At 39.8% G+C, this 18,016-nt stretch overlaps 2 protein-coding genes and 1 long non-coding RNA gene across 3 annotated transcripts; 1 reads left to right on the forward strand and 2 right to left on the reverse strand.

Moving 5' to 3' along the window:
- Positions 1 to 4,772, reverse strand: zgc:103586. Its single transcript, XM_040141130.1, has 5 exons — positions 4,615 to 4,772; positions 4,364 to 4,480; positions 3,004 to 3,115; positions 2,854 to 2,911; positions 1 to 274 (listed from the first exon to the last, which is right to left on the reverse strand). The coding sequence occupies exons 1-5, from the start codon at positions 4,619 to 4,621 to the stop codon at positions 161 to 163; spliced, it is 408 nt and encodes a 135-aa protein (XP_039997064.1). The 5' UTR covers positions 4,622 to 4,772; the 3' UTR covers positions 1 to 160.
- Positions 4,773 to 5,170: 398 nt separating this feature from the next.
- Positions 5,171 to 8,955, reverse strand: LOC120797447. Its single transcript, XR_005708523.1, has 3 exons — positions 6,743 to 8,955; positions 6,440 to 6,643; positions 5,171 to 6,226 (listed from the first exon to the last, which is right to left on the reverse strand). It is a non-coding gene; the product is annotated as an uncharacterized LOC120797447 (long non-coding RNA).
- A 947-nt stretch (positions 8,956 to 9,902) lies between these two features.
- On the forward strand, positions 9,903 to 16,134 carry tm4sf5 (transmembrane 4 L six family member 5). Its single transcript, XM_040141132.1, has 5 exons — positions 9,903 to 10,385; positions 11,582 to 11,662; positions 12,276 to 12,418; positions 14,365 to 14,557; positions 15,775 to 16,134. The coding sequence occupies exons 1-5, from the start codon at positions 10,212 to 10,214 to the stop codon at positions 15,790 to 15,792; spliced, it is 609 nt and encodes a 202-aa protein (XP_039997066.1). The 5' UTR covers positions 9,903 to 10,211; the 3' UTR covers positions 15,793 to 16,134.
- Positions 16,135 to 18,016: the final 1,882 nt, after the last annotated feature.

Raw genomic sequence — 18,016 nt, forward strand, 5'->3', positions numbered from 1 at the left:
AAAAAGAAGCTTTATTGCATTATGTGAGAATTTATACCAACTTTTCAGTGTAATTTGCTATAAAACAACTCAAAGGACGATGTCAAATGTACAAAATACTTTACACTCTACAGTAAGATCAGTGAAATTAATGTCGTCTAAGGAGGCTGCTGATGCATTCTTAGTTCTGGGCAAGGTGTGCCGGGGAAAAGGCCAGAGGCAAAAGTTCACTGAGGCTGGTTTCTTTGTATGAGCCGTCTGGCTTGGTCAAGTACACAGTCCAGTCTGATCCAAACTGGCGAGAGAGAGAGAGAAATGCACAATAGTGAAGGAGAAAAAAGCAACACGCGAGACAGGTAGACTGGATTTATATGGCAGGGTTCTGCAGGGTTCACCAAGTTTGATTCAAGACTTTTTAAGACCATTTTCCCTCCGCATAGAGTGCAAATTCATTCCTGTTTCGTGGTCATTCTGGCCAGAATATGAAAGGATGATGGAAACTCGTAGAGGTAGTGTTGCCTCATTACATCACAGTTTTTCAATACTTCACAAGAATCTACTGTATTACAATAATTCCTAATGAACTCGAACTGGAGACGGAAAAAGGGCAGAAAATAGATGGATGGATTAACTAAAAATCATCAATTCTTTTAAGTTAATTTAAGTTTTTGCACAAGCCGTCACTTGCCCATTATGAGACAATGAGCTTCCCAGCACCCGTAGCTGACAGTGCATGCGTGTAACGCCTCACGACAGCCCAGAATCACAGGAAAAAATGTTTTGTAACGAACATTACTGCCTACGACAGGCAAGAGAACGTATTTAAGACTTTTTAAAAATTAAATTCAGGACTTTTTAATGACTTCTAAGGCATTTTTTTTTTTTAGGGAACTAAATCCAAAACTTTTCAAAACTTTTCAAGATATGCAGAAACCCTGTACTGACACTGACATCACTTAATGTACACCACTTAGGCAACCCAAAAAAATATCTCAATTTTGATATTTAGATTCTTCATTTTGTATTTATTCTATTAATTATTAAATTGTATTTTTTTTTTTTTTTACATAAAAGTTGTCAAATAGGGGTTAACTGATGCAATCATTATATAAAGTGTCAATGTGTGTAAGTTTCTAAATGCAGAATGTAAACTCCCAACATGTTGCTAAAACTCCACGATTTCTCTGTAAAAAATACAGAGGACAATGACCTCAGTGTCCTATAGTTACAGTCTTGGCTACAATATGCAGAATAAATGTCTCACATTATATTTGACTCAACAGGAACAAGATGTGCTATTAACAATTAGTTTTATGATCTTTTTTTTTTTTTTTTAAAGCTAATCCAAATACAGCACAGAGAACATAGGTAAAAAATTATTGATTGAGTTACTGTTATTTAAATTACGGGATTCAACACCTTCTAAACCACTTAGAGTTTTATTAAGAAAAACACAAGAAAATCATATTCATACAGAATACCTTGTCTCGCCCATTATGAGACAATGAGCTTCCCAGCACCGACAGTGCATTGTTTTGTAATCGAACATTACTGCCCAGCGACAGAGAAGCGTGTAAGACTTTTAAAAATTAAATTCAGGACTTTTTAATGACTTAGGAACTAAATCCAAAACTTTTCAAAACTTTTCAAGATATGCAGAAACCCTGTACTGACACTGACATCACTTAATGTACACCACTTAGGCAACCCAAAAAAATATCTCAATTTTGATATTTAGATTCTTCATTTTGTATTTATTCTATTAATTATTAAATTGTATTTTTTTGTGAATTCCATTTCCTAACGCAAAGCTATTTTTTTACATAAAAGTTGTCAAATAGGGGTTAACTGATGCAATCATTATATAAAGTGTCAATGTGTGTAAGTTTCTAAATGCAGAATGTAAACTCCCAACATGTTGCTAAAACTCCACGATTTCTCTGTAAAAAATACAGAGGACAATGACCTCAGTGTCCTATAGTTACAGTCTTGGCTACAATATGCAGAATAAATGTCTCACATTATATTTGACTCAACAGGAACAAGATGTGCTCTGAAACCAAGGCGTTAACAATTAGTTTTGCGATCTTAATCAGTTTTTTTTTTTTTTTTAAAGCTAATCCAAATACAGCACAGAGAACATAGGTAAAAAATTATTGATTGAGTTACTGTTATTTAAATTACGGGATTCAACACCTTCTAAACCACTTAGAGTTTTATTATGATAGCAAGAAAAACACAAGAAAATCATATTCATACAGAATACCTTGTCTCAAAAAGACAATTTAATTTACTGATCCAAGCCAGTCCATCTCTATAAGGAAGTTATACAATTTTATACTGCTAGTTTATTGGTAGTGTTTGACATGCCTATAAAATACAGTTGCTCCTGATTTATATATAACCACTTATTGCTACAATAACCAAAGATGTCTTTGGCAGGGCAGAGTTAATGTTCCTGGTTTATATACACTACAAGAATTTACATGCATTCTAGCCCTTATTTTCTTAAAATAGTTAAAAAATTTGCATTGTTTCAAATGCAAATCAATTTATTTCATGTGTTTTCTAAAAAAATCTATTTTTCTTTTTTCTACCGCAGCTTTGTCTTATTCTTAGTCTTTCAAAATACACTCATTTCTAGAAAATTCTGGAGACAACCTGATTTATATTGGCGACAAGTTAAAATACTCTTACTGCATTGGCAGATTTTTTTTTTTTACTTCTTTTACTTCTTTTAAGAAAATAAGGGTCAGAGTGCAATATAGACAGAAATAACTTCTTATAACTATAATCTGGGAGGTTTTTGCATTGCATCATGTACGGATCACAGCATAATGACTGTCTATACCGGTCATAAAAGAGTTATCTCACCTCCATAAGAACCTGTCGACATGCTCCACACGGCCCAACAAAATGGTCTTTGATATCACTACATGGAGGAGAGGAGAGGATGAATGCGTAGGAATACGGGGCCGTATGGAGCTCTTAATGTGTCGTCAGTGTCACTGTGCTGAGTCTCACCACGTCACAGCGATGGCCCTGAACTGTCTGTGTCCTTCCCCCACGGCCCTCTGGATGGCCGTCCGCTCAGCACACACCGTTAGACCGTAGGAGGCATTCTCCACGTTACAGCCTCAAAACACAGAGAAATATTTACGCTCACTCAAGTATTCACATCCTTTACAAACTGACTCGTTCTTGATTTTAGAACTTTTATTTTGTGCGTTGTAAACTTCAATTTCCTTGTTTTATATATTGTGTGTGTATATATATATATATATATATATTCTCCCTCTTAACTTTCTAATTTGTAAATCACATTTTAATTTCTGTAAAGATTGTTTGCCTACTTTATAAAGTAACAAGACCGTCATGTAGAAATACTCCATTACAAGTTAAAGTACTTATAATGCAGTAGAGTGGCCATTCTATTACTTACTGTATATTACTTTATTATTACTGATGAATTTGTCTGTGAGCAGCATTTTAGTAGCATGGCTGGTCTAGGTGGAGCTAATTTTCACTGTTTTATATACTTTTGGGTAGTTTAATTTAACTTATAACAATGCGTCATACTTCATACTTTATCCTCAGATAAAATAAGCTACGATAAAATAAAGTTTTATGTATAGTTATAGATTAATAACTTAAAAAACTAGAATACTACATACATTGTGAGCATATACTATATAGACACAGTGAAGCATAAAAACAATAATAGGGTACTAAGATAAGATACTATGTACATCAACATAACTAGCAACTACAAAGTGTGTTTAAACAAAAAATGTTACAAGGAAGTTGTAAAAAAATAAATACAAAAATTGCACTTGAGGAATTGGAATTGGGTGCTAGGTACAAAGTTTATTGTGTCTGTAGATAGTGTTAGAAGCATGAAATACAGTTGTTATCTTTATTATTATTATTATTATTATTACTATTACTATTATTATTATTATTACATCGCAATTTAAAAATACACAACTACAATTAGAAGTTCTGCTTTCAAAACCTTACTAAAGGAAAAATACAGACGCATAATATAAAAAATATTCATTTAGATCACATATTCTCTGCCCTACTTTATGTGTTGTTTGCAGTGTAACCCATAACGCTGAATTGTATTTTTGAATGAACATGTTTAATCTGCAAAGTAAGTAGTAGCTTTAGCTGTACAATTATTGCAGTGGAGTAAAAGGTACATTATTTATTTAAGTAGACGTCCAAAGTAGCATAAAATGAAAGAAATCAAATTGTACTCAGGCACACTAGGCCTACTTGGATAAATGTATCTTTATTCTATCACCACCGCACTTTTCAGCTAGTTGTGGGAGGCGGGCCTGAAAGAAAGGGGATGGGGGGGCACCTGTTGCGTTACTACCTGTGATTATAGCGCCATCTGCTGTTAGTATGGCAGCACCGACGGGGAACCGGCTGTACGGGCAGTACGCCCTGTCCCGGGCCTGCAGGCACTGGGAAACGAGCTCTTTAACTTTATCTGCACACAACAGCAACAAACCAGGACTTAAAAAAAACAAAAAAAACAAGGTCAGTCAACTGTGATTGAAAGAGGTTTGCGACGAGGGACATGTTTAGAGGCTGTCGGAGCGCGCGACAGAGACGCGGACTTGCCTGTCATCGCAGACGGAGGCGGTTCGCGGGTTCCGGCACTGTGCTGCTGCAGCTGCGCCGTCGCGTGGCAAACGAGCGTGCGGCGGTCCCCGTTCACGTTTCCGCCTCGACCCTCAGTCAGGATACCGGCTTCGCTGACGGCCGACGGACAAGGGCGAGAACCCCCCCGGCCGGGACCGCGACAGCTGCATGCGCATTGTTTACCCGCACGCCATTGGCCGGACGCGGGGCGGCGTCACCGACCAGTTCGGGACTGTCTTGACCAGTTGGGACCTGGTTTGTCAGAATTTCTCGCGAGAACAACCGACTTTCTAATAAGCAAACTTCAGTAAGTTAACGACTCGCCACGATCCGTCAACTCATTTGTGCACAGAGGTGAAATGGCACAATAATGTAAACAATATGTACGTTTATCTATATATTTGTTTTACATGTATTACAAGCTTTAATCCACATATTTAAAATAAAGGAGATTTTTTCGATCAATATATTACATACAATCAATAAATAAGACATTATAGACAAAAAACCCCCATCAATAATACATAGTCTTTAGCTAAACTCAACAGTAAACAGTCAAGACCTGCATGAAATGAGAAATTAATCAAAATATTTTGAAAAAGTGGGAAAAAAGGAAGAAGAATGGTGATATTCCATATTTTTCCTCATTGTCAACAAATGTTATGAAAAGAGGGAAACTGATCGGACTAACAAGCATCGCCTGTGTATCCAAAGCCTCATGCAGGTTATTTTTCTGTTTCTCCACAGACGGCCATTGTTGTCCAGAACCTTTAAAAACACACGGGTCAGCCACAGTCCTTGCAACTGGGGAACATGTTTTTGAGCTGATCCCACACACACACACACACACACACACACACGTCATTAGAGCACCAAATGTGTGTGAATCCGCAGCTGAAAACAGACCCCGCAGTTGCATTCCTCGTTCCCGTTTCAGTAGCGTCCGCTTAAAAACTGCAGTGCCCAGCTGTTGTTACGTTTTCAGGAATGGCTTGGGGCTGGTAGGGAAGCTGGCTAGTACTGAGAAACGGAGACTAACAAATTCTCGTTTTGGACTTTTTAATAGGATTTATTGACAATAAGGAAGGTGTGAACTTATGACAGTTGTACCCTTTAACTTCAAATTTCGAAAGAAACTACAAGTCAAACAGATTCTCTGGATCAACATCTATATATTACTATATACGATAATATTCCCACACAACACATTACGATAGAAATACATTAAAAAAAATAAAACTGTAAAGTAACCATCAGCTCCACAATTAAAGTGCATAAAGGAATATATATATATTATATATATATTTTAACATTTTCCTCCTCACAGATAATCATACACGTCAATAAGCATACGGCTGTGCTCCATCCTTGCCTCACACATGCCCATTAAAGTCTCGGTTTGTTGGTGCGGGACTCGCTATCATGTAACACAGCAGCCCTTTGCAGATTCTGGCCAGGACGACCCAAATCACCGAGGTCTCCCACACCGCATTCCAGAAGGCAAATGTGTACAGGGTCATGCTACAGTAGAGGCCATCCGCTGCTGTGGGATCGTAGTTGGGCTGGTAAATTGAAAAGACCCACACATCACCTGCAGGTGCGGGTGAGGGACGGGGGACAGAGACATTTAGTTGTAAATCGTTGTCCTTTTTGGAGGAAAACATTCAGTATTTTTAAATGACAGGATCTAGGCTGTAAAAGAGTTGTCGTGAGTTTGACAAAAAAACAAAAACAACAAAGTGTTTCAGGAAACTTGAGATTTGGTTCTTTTAGAAGTGGCATCACTGATATTTTTCATCCTTACCTGCCAGGATCCACGCAGAGTTCAACAGGCTGATTAAACAAGGCACACAGGCTCTGAAACCCCTGGGCTGCTCCTGTGGCCGAGCTGCGCCCATCTCACAGGGCAGGGTCACAAATGGTATCATCAACAGAGGTATCAGAGCCAGCCCCAACAGGTAGTTGGGTATGTTGGGCTGCTGAGGGCAGTCCTTGAAATACACGACCCCTGTGGAGAGATGGTGGCGAGAGCAAAGTGACAACACGGTTGATGGGGCCGCTGGAGGGCGGTAACGTGGCCATCGTGTTCAAGGAAGAGCATACTGACCGAAGATGATTCGGGCCAGGGTTAGGAAAACCCATCCTACTGTGACTGCAACTAGAGGGGGTAAGATTTTTAAAAATGTCAGATTCAAATTTGTAATGTGATCTTAATTGCATATTTTGTGCCGTGCACATACTGACATACAAACTATGACGCGCTTAAGGTCACAGAAATGTACTTATTTTAGAAACTGAAGATTAAAATTGAACCTTTTGTTGAGAATAATTTTTGTCAAACTGCTGTTTCCAAGGTCAAGAACTCAACCTTTGTAGTTACGCCACTGTGCCATCCCTGTTTATAGACTACTATGCAAGAACCTTTCTAATAATGTAACATAAACTGCTCTGAGAACATGGTTTTTTTATGGCATATCTCATCTGTAATTTTTATTTATTTACTCAGTTGGCAGGTTATTAGCTCCACCTGGCTGAAACAGCTGGAGAGTAATACAATGGCCCTGCAATAAATCCTACCGTCGCGAAGGTTATAATATTCAGGTTCGTTTAAACTGCTTGAAGTGGTGATTTAATGGTCATTTTCTAGAGGCCGAAGTTTGTTCCTGGTCAATTGTATTGCGTTGAGAGGGATCTCTAATACTTTGTCCACCCAAATTTTATCACTCAAGGGTAGATAAATATTAGAAACACCTCTCAGTGTGACACAATACAATTCAATATCACCACAAACCTCGGCCTCCAAAATGGCCATACAGCTGAGAGTGAACGTGGGATTTATTTCAGGACCGTTATATTAGACTGCATTCGTTTTGGTGGGTGTACATACTAAACTGGCAACTTAGTATATATTATTATTTATACTCACCTGATAGTCTCGGGGGTCTGGGTGACGGAGGTTCCAGTTGAAACCTCCATACAGCGCCCACAGTAATTGTCACTGGGCGTCCTGCGGATGGGGCTAAAGAGCAAACCTATGAACTGGTATCATTCTTCCACGGTTTCTACACTTTACGAGGTAGCATGTTAACAGTAGTAACGGTTTGTCTTCGGGAGACTGGAGGAACACATCCCTCTTGTTTTTTGTTTTTTTTTAAGGCATTTCAGCACAATACTGTGCCTCAACCATTAACGCAGACCGAGTAGCCTCAACTGTTGCTACGAGCTGACGCACAAACTACTAAGAACAAAATGCACAAATGTACAAAATAAACACAGCAAACATATTAAATTGCATGAAATTACTCCATAAGCTTAAGCCTACACTGCGAGGAGATCTTTGTTTTCTCATCTTTGTCTTCCATTATTCATAATGATTTCACATATAAAAAATGTATTATAAAAAAACAGGACTGGAATTGGAACTTAGATTTAGGGAGTCATTCGGAATAAAAAACTTACTTTATGTTTAAGGCTAAATACAATAAGGAGGAAATAAATAAGAGAAAGACTAATGTAAAGAAGGCATGGGAGGCATGCATCAAATGCAGGTTGTCCCATTGATCAGATTGTAGGTATTAAATAACATCACTATTATAAATGCAATATTAATCTTGTTTTCATCATTATTCTCTCATATTGCTTTGATACCCAATCCAAAAGTGAAAATGAAGGTGACAGTTGCTGCTGGCACTTAACTTCCGGCTCAAGTACACACAAATCAATAGATCAATATTGCTCAAAACATGAAGCAGTTCTGACAAGAAACGACTGAATTTGAAATTGTATCACTCCTTAATTGAGAGACCAGAGTATTCTTTAAGTAACAGCATGGCCTGCTCAGGTCTACCGCAGATCACCCAGAAATGCGTGACACAGGTTGCACTTGCGGATAAATACATTTTTATGCAATTGTACAAGAAAACACTTGCCTGCCATTGCTTCTGTATAAGCTTCCTCACCCCGAAGGCTTCGTCAAATGACTTCACTGGTCCACTCTTGCGGGCTTACAGGAACAACTGGGGATTTCTACAAGTGGATGTTTTGATAGTGTAGTTGGCTTTAGACAGGACGAGCCTGTCTGTGGGACAGCACATCACGCCTTCCTTAAAGTGTCAACCATGCAAAGAAAGCGAAAGTGCATCCATTACTGAAACTCAAATAAAAGTGAGAACGTTTTGCAGCCATGGCGGATAGTTTGTCAGTCAACGTTTTTACGTTTAAATTGATCCAGAATCAGATTATTAACAAACTGGATGCAACTACATTATATAAGCTCCTCCGTAGTGTTAGACATACATAGCTTCTTTAGGAAATTAAAATTATGCAGTATTAAGAGCTACAACAAGAAGTAACACTGCATACATTAATGTTGCTGAATGCAAGCCAAGCTCATCTAAAACTATCCCTTGAGATTTGGCACAATGGTGCTTTACTTTTATTTGACTGAATTAGAGAGAAAGGCCACAGGAGTGGGTGAGTTGGGTTAATATACACATATTATCAATGTCAGTTTTATGGGCCCCTTTCTGCCCCCTGTTCCAACATCTCTCAGTGCACTGTGTACAGACTTTTGAGGTCCATGACGGTCTGGGGTCTTGGCGCAGTTGCTCTCTTCGCCTGGTTGATAACCAGCCTTGGTTATAAAATGTGCCAGTGAGAAGCAAACCCTCTAACATAACTCTTTTTTTTTGCAAACACATGGGCTTGATTTTCATCCACACTGGAGCTGTGCAATGTGGATGAAAATCATTATCACAATATCACTATAACAAGGACATTGTGTGTTCCACTGTTTTGCATTACATGAGACCATTTTTGTTATTTTTTGTAGGCATAGTTGTAATGATGGCACATTTTTTTTCACATTCCTCATCTCCGTGATGCTTTAAACAAACCATGTACAGCATATGAGCCCAGTAATTCAAACCTCATACCTCAACCGGTTGGTTAGTTACCGTGTCTTTGGTAGACAAAGCTCTTATGAGGCCGTCCTGTGGGCAAAGCCTCTCTCTCGTGTTAGCAAAAGCCCATAAATAGAAAAAAAAAAAAAAACCAAACTGATATCATCAGCAGCAGGTATCAAAGGGCATCCAACTGCACAACAGAGCCTGCTGGACACACACACTCACACACCCGTCTTTGAACTTCTTCCCTACCCCCATCACAACTAAAGTCCAAATACCAACCCTTACCTATCCCAAACCTAATTCTAAACTGAACCCTAAAACCAACTCTTAACCCTTACCCACACCACACACACACACACACACACAACAAATACACACACACACACTCACACGCACACACAAAATCAGTTTACAGGCAGCCACATCAATACTTGGCCTTTGTTCCCTTTCTCCTTCCTGCTGTACCTGTCACCGATTGTGTTTGACTTTCACCGTGTGAGAGGGCGAGCTGTCAGTTGTGAGCTTCTCACTCTCATTCGCCCTCCTTTTTTTTTTTTCTTTCATCCTCTTTTCATTTGACTTCCCTCCGACTTTAAGAAGAAGGTCGGGCACTCACAGTGAGAGCAGAATAGTAGAGGGAGCAGTAATTAAGAGAAGAAAGGTAAAACCATGTGTTGTACGGGGAAGTGCGCCCGCCTGGTGGGCCTGGTCCTGCTGCCTTCAGCCTTCATCTGCATGATCGCCAACTTGCTGCTGTTCTTCCCCGACGGCAAGAGTCTGGAAAATGATCAGATCTCCCTCCAGGTCTGGCTCATGGGGGGGCTCATTGGAGGAGGCCTCTTTGTGAGTAATGGATTATGAGCTGTGTACATCTACAGAGTCTGGTTGGATGTTTTATTGTTTGTTTTATTGGGTTTTTTCGGCCATTTTCTTAGCCTTGTGTAAACCTGTAAAATTTCATTGCTTGCTTTTATTGAATTTTATTGAGTATTATTATTTTTGGGGAATAACTGTGGGACTATTTTTAGAAGTATAACAGAATTTTGTCAATGAATTGTATTTCATCAGATCATTTTTGGTTTCATCCACTATAATTTTTGTTCGGATCTTTCTTTTTACTGCCCAATGTGGGTTTTGACTGTGGACAATAATAATTTTACAGCCAGATTCTCCCTAATTTAGATACCTCTTAAACTGTACCTGTGTCAGTGGTGGGTCTTTATTTAAAAGGTGTGTTGAGCCGTCAAGCAAAGTCATAACTGACAAAACTTTATTTAAATTCTAGTGCAGATCATTAATTATCTAGAAATAAGAAAAAATTTCAGGCTGAACCACAGGGAAACATGAATGGATGTATATGCAGGATATGAAGAATTTTCCATTTGTTGTAGTTGGGCAGTCATACAAAAAAAAATAAAGCATCAGATAAAAAATAAAGTACATTAACTCAAGTAAAATTCTAAGGTACTTGTACATTTTTCTTGAGTATTCCCACAGGTAAACTCTGACACCACTGAACGTTCAGTGATAAAAACACTGTCTGATCTCCTGTAGTTCATCAGATAGGACAAAAACACACAAATACATGGTTATGCAAGTTTCCACCTACACTATCTCGACACTTTAACGGTTGACAAGGACAATAAATAATAACCTTTGAGTCTTGTAGAGGGACACACCTTTATCGCCGCGATATTACAGTTTGGAACAGTGACAAGGACATTTGCCCTCTTGCCTTTCCCACCTCTATCTATGTGGATGTCACTGCCCGCTGGGACGAGTGAGCAAAACTCGATTCAGGATTCACAAATATTTGGTTTAAGAGATAAGAAACCACACACACAGACACACACATGTAAATGCAAACGTGTGGCATAGAGGTGGGCTCATGCACAACAACAAACCTACATATTAAACGCTTTTGAGAAGCTCAGGCTCGCATTTAAAACACTCAAAATGGTTTATTTGCATGAGATACTCTTCACGCAAACTGAACCCCTTGATAAACGAGGCAACATCTTCCACTTTCAACTTTGCAGATGCTGTGCCCGAGCTGTTCAGCTATCAGGGCCGGGGGCAAGGGTTGCTGCGGAACAGGTTGCTGTGGCAACCGTTGCCGGGTGAGTGAAGTAATTTGAAAGATTTTAAATATACACATCGTTGTAGGACTAATAATGATGGGCAGTAAAGATGCAAAAGGACCAAAGGACAAACTAGAACCATGTGTACTTTATCAGCAATACACCATATGGACAGTGTACACGTTATTATATTTATTGTATGGAAGTAGGCTAGGTTTTCAGTGTACTTCCACTTTTTTAAAATAACTATTTAAAGTCATTAAGTTTTGCTAAATAAAGTAGAGCTCTTTAAAAAACCTGATTCAGTAATTCTACTGTTTTCATTACTGCGTTTGATCAAGACACCACTTTTATCTTATTCAACTAAGCACGTAAGTCAAGTCAAGTCAAGTCAAAGTCAAAGGTATTTGTGAGGCCCTCGGTCACATGAGCAACTTCAAAGGATGCCATAGGCCCACATTAGAAAGAAAACATTGACTGGTGGAAAAAAAAGAATCAATCGGAAAAGAGCAAAAACTGGATAAAGCTCCCAGTACAGTCATCCCTTTCTAGGGCCAATGGATGCCAGTAATGTCCATTATTAGCACCTACGCTCAGGCAGGACAAGACAGCCAAATGATGATGCTGCGTGTTCCATCTTTTCCCCCCCCAGATGTTGAACTCGGTGTTCTCCTCTGCTTTCGGCCTGGTTGGAGCGATCTATTGCACCAGTGTGGCCTCAGCAGCTCTGGCTATTGGACCCAAGTGTATGGTGGAAAATGGCATGTGGGAATACCCTTTCGACGACCTCGGCACGTGAGTGCGCCTCACATCATCGTACATTTAGGTGTGCTTTTTCTAGGCGTGCTCTGCGGTGCAACAGTAGAATAACTCCTGCTGCTACCAGAGCTGCGGCAAATATTCTGCAGCCTTGAACAGACAATAAACTCTCACATCTCCCCTTGCAGTTCCTCCTTACTCTTTCAGGTATGCTGCTGTGTATCTGCTCTTCTCTGTTATCTCTGTGTTATCTTCTCACCAACTCTACGTAACTTACTTGTCTTTCTTTGTGAACAGTTTTAGCTCTTTATAAAGAACTATAAATGTCATATTCTTAAAATCCAGTAGGTGGCGGACCGAACCAGCCCTTTCTGTCCTTATCCTTTGCAGCTTCTGTTGGAAAATCCGTTGTAATGACCCTGGGAATTCAGACTAAGCAACCACTCTACTTCACAGGCTTGTTGTCCTTTAAAGATTTTGTTTTCATGTGTGAAAAACAATAACGTTAAACTGTAGGCCTACTAATGATAGGAGGGAAGTCCTTTTTATATTTTGATCAGAGGTCCTGTTAAACTACAGTTTGTGGTCATTGGCTTGGTCAGTTGAGAAATACTCATTCCAGGACATATTTTAGCAAGAATGCCGCTGCGATGACGTGATTGGCTCCGCTGGAGCATTTTACAAGCTCGGGCCGGTAAAACTGAATCGCCTGACAGAAGAAGCCCATCAGACGATTGGGACAGCGGTTAATAAATATGAGCATGTTGTTTATATGTAGGCTATTGATGTCCATGAAGACAGCAGGAAGGGAACCAAGTTTGATTGCACAATGCAAGTGGGATATTAATATTCAACCTCAGCTTCAACTTCTACCAGCAAACCTCAGTTTCCCCTTTATTGTTTCTGTTTTTCTTCTGCGTTCTCGGCTATGATGATCTCCTTTTATTTACCGTCTTTTCTACTAAACATGCAGTGAATAGACATTAATTGAAGCTGTCCTCTATATACCCAGCGCTACCCAAACAATGATCGATCGCTGGAGAATGAATGAGCAACATATTTGCTCATTCCGGCTTTCTAAAAGTGAGGATTTGCTGTTTTTATCTGTTTTATATCATTGTAAATTGAATATCTCTAGGTTTTTACTGTTTGTCGGACAAAATAAGGAATTTGAAAACATCACCACTTACCCTGGGACATTGTGATGGGTATTTTTCACCACTTTCTGGCCTCTTATAGACTAAATGAAGTATTGATCAATTGAAAAAATAATATACAGATGAAATGATAATTAAAAACGATTGTTGGTTGGTAGCCATGATCTCCAGCACATAAAGAATTCTATCTATTAGTGTTGTCAGTTTGCATCGTATTGAACTTACGTCTTTCCCCTTAAAACCATCTCTATTTTAGACAAATAACTGTAAGAGCTAAAATAAACTAGCCGGCTGCCATGGCTAGCAGCTGGTTAGATTATCGTAGCACAAAGACTGAAAAAGCTCACCTGGCTATGTCCAAAATAACAAAATCCTCATAATGTGTCGTTTTACGCCTCAGTTTTGGTACGGATTAAACAAACAAGATATAACATGTCAATTAATGACCCTTAGAGGTGCTGTCAGGCTGATGTTGTTACTTTGGACAGAGAAAGGGCATATTTCCCAAAAATGTCAAACTACCCCTTTAATTTTCCACTGTTAATCATTTTGCAAGGGTGAGTGCCACTTTTCTCCAACGAAACTCTCGATATTTCCATCAAGAACTTTACTCAGTTCCTCTCCTTCCTACTTTCCATGTGCTTTTTCTCTCCCTTCCTTTTTTTTTTTTTCCATTTACATCCTTACTGACACATTTTTCCTAAACTCAGTCATCACAGCATTTTCTTCCTGCACCCCAAACTTGGCCTACTTCACGAGTATTTTCATTAATGCTGTGTGTGTCCTGTGCAAAGCTCAGGCTCTTACTGTCGTTCTCCCTCGCAGGGGTAATGGCAGCTACCTTGTAAACCAGACCCTGTGGACAAACTGTGTATACCCTCACAATGCAGTGATGTGGCACGTCGTTCTGTTCTCCATTCTGCTGTCCATGGGTGTGCTGCAGTTGGTGCTCTGCGGCATCCAGGTGGTCAACGGCTGCTTGGGATGCATCTGCGGGGACTGTCGCGACAGCAAAGATGTAGGTGAACAAATCCTTAAAAAAAAAAAAAACAGCTCAGATATCCGAAAGTAAAGTTAGGAGAGGAGCAGAGGACGCATGCAGTTCTTTGAAATCACACAGTGTGTTTTTTTAACTGGATTTCTGAGCCCAACCTGTCATGAAATCTAGGGGGAGGCCATCAAATTTTAAACAATTTTATCAAACAGGACCACGCCAACGTGAGCCACCATGTCCTGTACTGACTGGTCTGGTTGCAGGAAGTGAGCCAGCTACCTTAGCAGCGTAACGCGTGATTTTTTCCTTACAGCAGCTTCCCACTATGCTGCTTTAGTCGCTGGTGGGTGGATTTTGTTACCTGAACAGAGCCGTGCTGGCTGATTCGATTCTTTGTGCTAAGATAGCCAAACTGGCTGCTGGTGAAGCTTCAATCCAGCATACAGCCACGAGAGTGGTATCAGTCTTCTCCTCTAAGTCTGTGCAAGAGAGCACAGCACGCATATCATTTCCCAAAATGTAAAACTATCCTTGAAAGAATTAACAGCTTAATTCACTGCAATATGACTGTAAACACTTAAAAATCCAAAGTCAGACACAAAGCTCTAAAGCCCTAGATGTCATCAAGATTCAATAACTGGACTTGCTTTAAAAGAAAAATTATACAACTTTTTTTTATGTTCCGGAAACTGCTCAGGATGCTTCTTCTTTTGAAGGTCATCATTTTTAGATCTGTTGAAAGGTATACTAAAAATAAACATGACTGATTCCTTGCATGTACAATAATGGTACAATAAGTAAACTAACAGCTTGGCAGGAAAAGTGAAACAAATGTGAATTTTGCAAATGTAAATGTAAATGCATACGTTGAAGATTGAGCTCAGATTTAGCGCATGGTTGAACAGATGGTGATGATTGTTTTACAAAGGTTTTTGCCAACGTTGCGGACTTGCGCGGATGTAAACACCTAAGTAAGGTAATTATAGAGGCATAAACAATGAAGGTGACATAAGTTGACTTGAAAGACACTGAATTTACTGCAAAGGATTCACCACCACTGTAGTATCCAAAACATTTAGCATCGTGCTACACTGGCAAGATTTCTCTGGAAATGTAGACACATCAACAAATGCCTACACATTAACATGATGCTCACATTTATTTACAGCCCGGTTAGTCATCTGAGAACTTGCTTCCTGTCCAAAACATCACATAAACATGTGACCTCTGTCCTCTTACAGGATGAAGGTGGATTGTGAAAGTGAAGAAGATCACCCTGCTGTAACCTGCGTTCACATACGACCCTGTGAGGCATGTTGAGATTTCCGTTTGACGACATCTTTTTGAAATATGTCAAATCCTTACTCCATTAATGTGCGAATTTCCTTCCTGCTGAGGGTCTGTGTTGTATTGCTTGACTTTCTTTGGTCGAATTCTACATTGACATCAGGTGAATGTGACGACACAATGAGAACTGATGAATTTGAAAAAATATTTTAAACAATATTTACTATTTTTTTAACGATTGGATTTCTGTATCATTAGTGAAAGTCATTTTAACTTAAGCTATATCGGTTCTGTCTGATTGTCAACATTAAAAATTTATTTTCTCGAGTTTTTATGTGAACTTTGCTGCTGTCGTCAAGTTGCTTTCCTCTCTCTCTCTTTCTCTCTCTCACACACACACACACACACACACACACACACTGATTATTACAGAACCCTCTGCTCCAACTGTGCCATTGACTAACTTCTGAATGATCACTGTGAGGATCTCTGTCAGCCATGCTGTGCTTACGCAGCCAGACAGCCAGATCTAACAGGATTGGTGTGCGCTGAGACAGTGTCAAAGGTCAGACGCCCCCTGTGGACACTGGGAACACTGCAGCTGCATAAACAGTACACAATCCGTACCGGTGCCTGTTTGCATAGGTGCAGGTTAAGCCCATAATCTTTTGTTGCCATGGAGAGACTTCGTGGTAATTGTTACCTAACTTTCAAGTTAAAAGCCTGTTGCAGAGCTGCACCTAGGTAAATATAGACACAGTCTCCTGGGAGCCACCAAATAACCCAAAGCTCTGCAGCTCAACGCTAAAGCCAAGCCTCCTTGGCAGTGTGGATAAATACATTTACGCCTGACTCAGTGGCCCGATTGCCTCATTAATAATGTTTACGGAACATTTTTCACTCTTCTCTATTAACAGCTTATGCCAGGATGAGATCTGTGTGTGTCACCATTTGAATCAGATTTCTGTGTGCTTTGGCTCGGAAACAAAACAATCTGCTGCAAATTTCAAGTGTAAAATTATTTATGACTGTTCCCGTGTTCACATACTTTCAGGGAAATTATGTAGCTGTGGAAATAAGGCCTGTGCCCAGCAGCATGACCATCTTAGCTAACTGATTGGCCGGCGTTATACACAGCCCAAAGTGAGGAAGGAGCATAAGTGAGAAGAATCTGGAATAAAAGAATGGTGGGACAAAGGGAGGAAAACGGGAAGGGGGCCCGTTCTCAGCCAGTTCTCATGCAAATCGTAGCCACTCTGAAAGGATCCAGAGAGGCAGAGAAAGTGCTATTTAATGGTGAGCTGGACAAACACCGATGCAAGTGCACACATGCTCTGAGGGAGACTGAAAAGAGAGGGAAAGGTTCCCAAAAAACAGAGAGGAGAGGGACAAGAAAGAATACAACGGGTCAAAAAGACAAAATTCCTCCGCTATATCTATCTTGTGCACTCACTTGGACCCTGTGGTGAGACCATCACTTAGAAATGTACCCCCTTTTCCAAAAATGAGTCCCTCCTCCCTGCTTTAGCCGCTCTTTTAAGGCTTGACTGACATAACAAAGCGAAGGCAAAAGCGAAACAGGACACTGAAGCAGAACTGGCCAGTGTGGACTGTAATACCTTTTGGACAGAGCCGGACCACAGTGCAGATGACTCTGAGCAGGATGATAACATTATATTCTTTAAATGAAGCTGCTGCTTGTACGAAATCCCGTCTGTGCTGTGTTGTCTGTACCCCGAGGTCTTCGCAACACACCAACAACCACAACCTCATGCAAAGGCAACAGTCATGCTGTAAGCGGTGACCAAACACAAAGTCTTGACTCAGACACACGTAACTGATAACTCAGCAGCAGCCGCAACCGCCCAGTAATTACATCAACCACACTATGAATGACCCGAGCCGTGCCACAAAGTACACAGTCAGGCACATTCAGCAGGTATGGGAGCAGTTGACAATGTCATCACTATGTCCAGATTTGATCAGTTCTTTTACTAAGTTTCTTCCTTTTTACCTAAATTTAAAAAAAACCATTTATTTTTAGTTTTAAACATCTCCGTAACCAGCATTTGTTGTTTTTAGATGTGTTTTTGAGAAATACTGAGCTTGTTGATCGGCCGAATGAAAAAGACCTTTTAGAGTAAAATATTATCATATGGAGATGGAGCATCTTTGTCAGTTCTTGATTTAAGTTGA

The sequence above is a fragment of the Xiphias gladius genome, chromosome 12 (assembly GCF_016859285.1).
Source record: "Xiphias gladius isolate SHS-SW01 ecotype Sanya breed wild chromosome 12, ASM1685928v1, whole genome shotgun sequence".
NCBI lineage: Eukaryota > Metazoa > Chordata > Actinopteri > Istiophoriformes > Xiphiidae > Xiphias > Xiphias gladius.

What these genes read in the sequence shown, in the direction of transcription:
- zgc:103586 (XM_040141130.1), bottom strand. An exon ending in AGATGGCGCTATAATCACAG is followed by an intron (nt 3,116 to 4,363) that starts GTAGTAACGCAA and finishes CTGTGTTTTGAG; the next exon opens with GCTGTAACGTGGAGAATGCC. An exon ending in GTCGACAGGTTCTTATGGAG is followed by an intron (nt 275 to 2,853) that starts GTGAGATAACTC and finishes CTCTCTCGCCAG; the next exon opens with TTTGGATCAGACTGGACTGT.
- tm4sf5 (XM_040141132.1), top strand. Translation starts at nt 10,212, where the DNA reads ATGTGTTGTACGGGGAAGTGCGCCCGCCTGGTGGGCCTGGTCCTGCTG. An exon ending in GCTGTGGCAACCGTTGCCGG is followed by an intron (nt 11,663 to 12,275) that starts GTGAGTGAAGTA and finishes TTCCCCCCCCAG; the next exon opens with ATGTTGAACTCGGTGTTCTC. An exon ending in CCTTTCGACGACCTCGGCAC is followed by an intron (nt 12,419 to 14,364) that starts GTGAGTGCGCCT and finishes TCTCCCTCGCAG; the next exon opens with GGGTAATGGCAGCTACCTTG.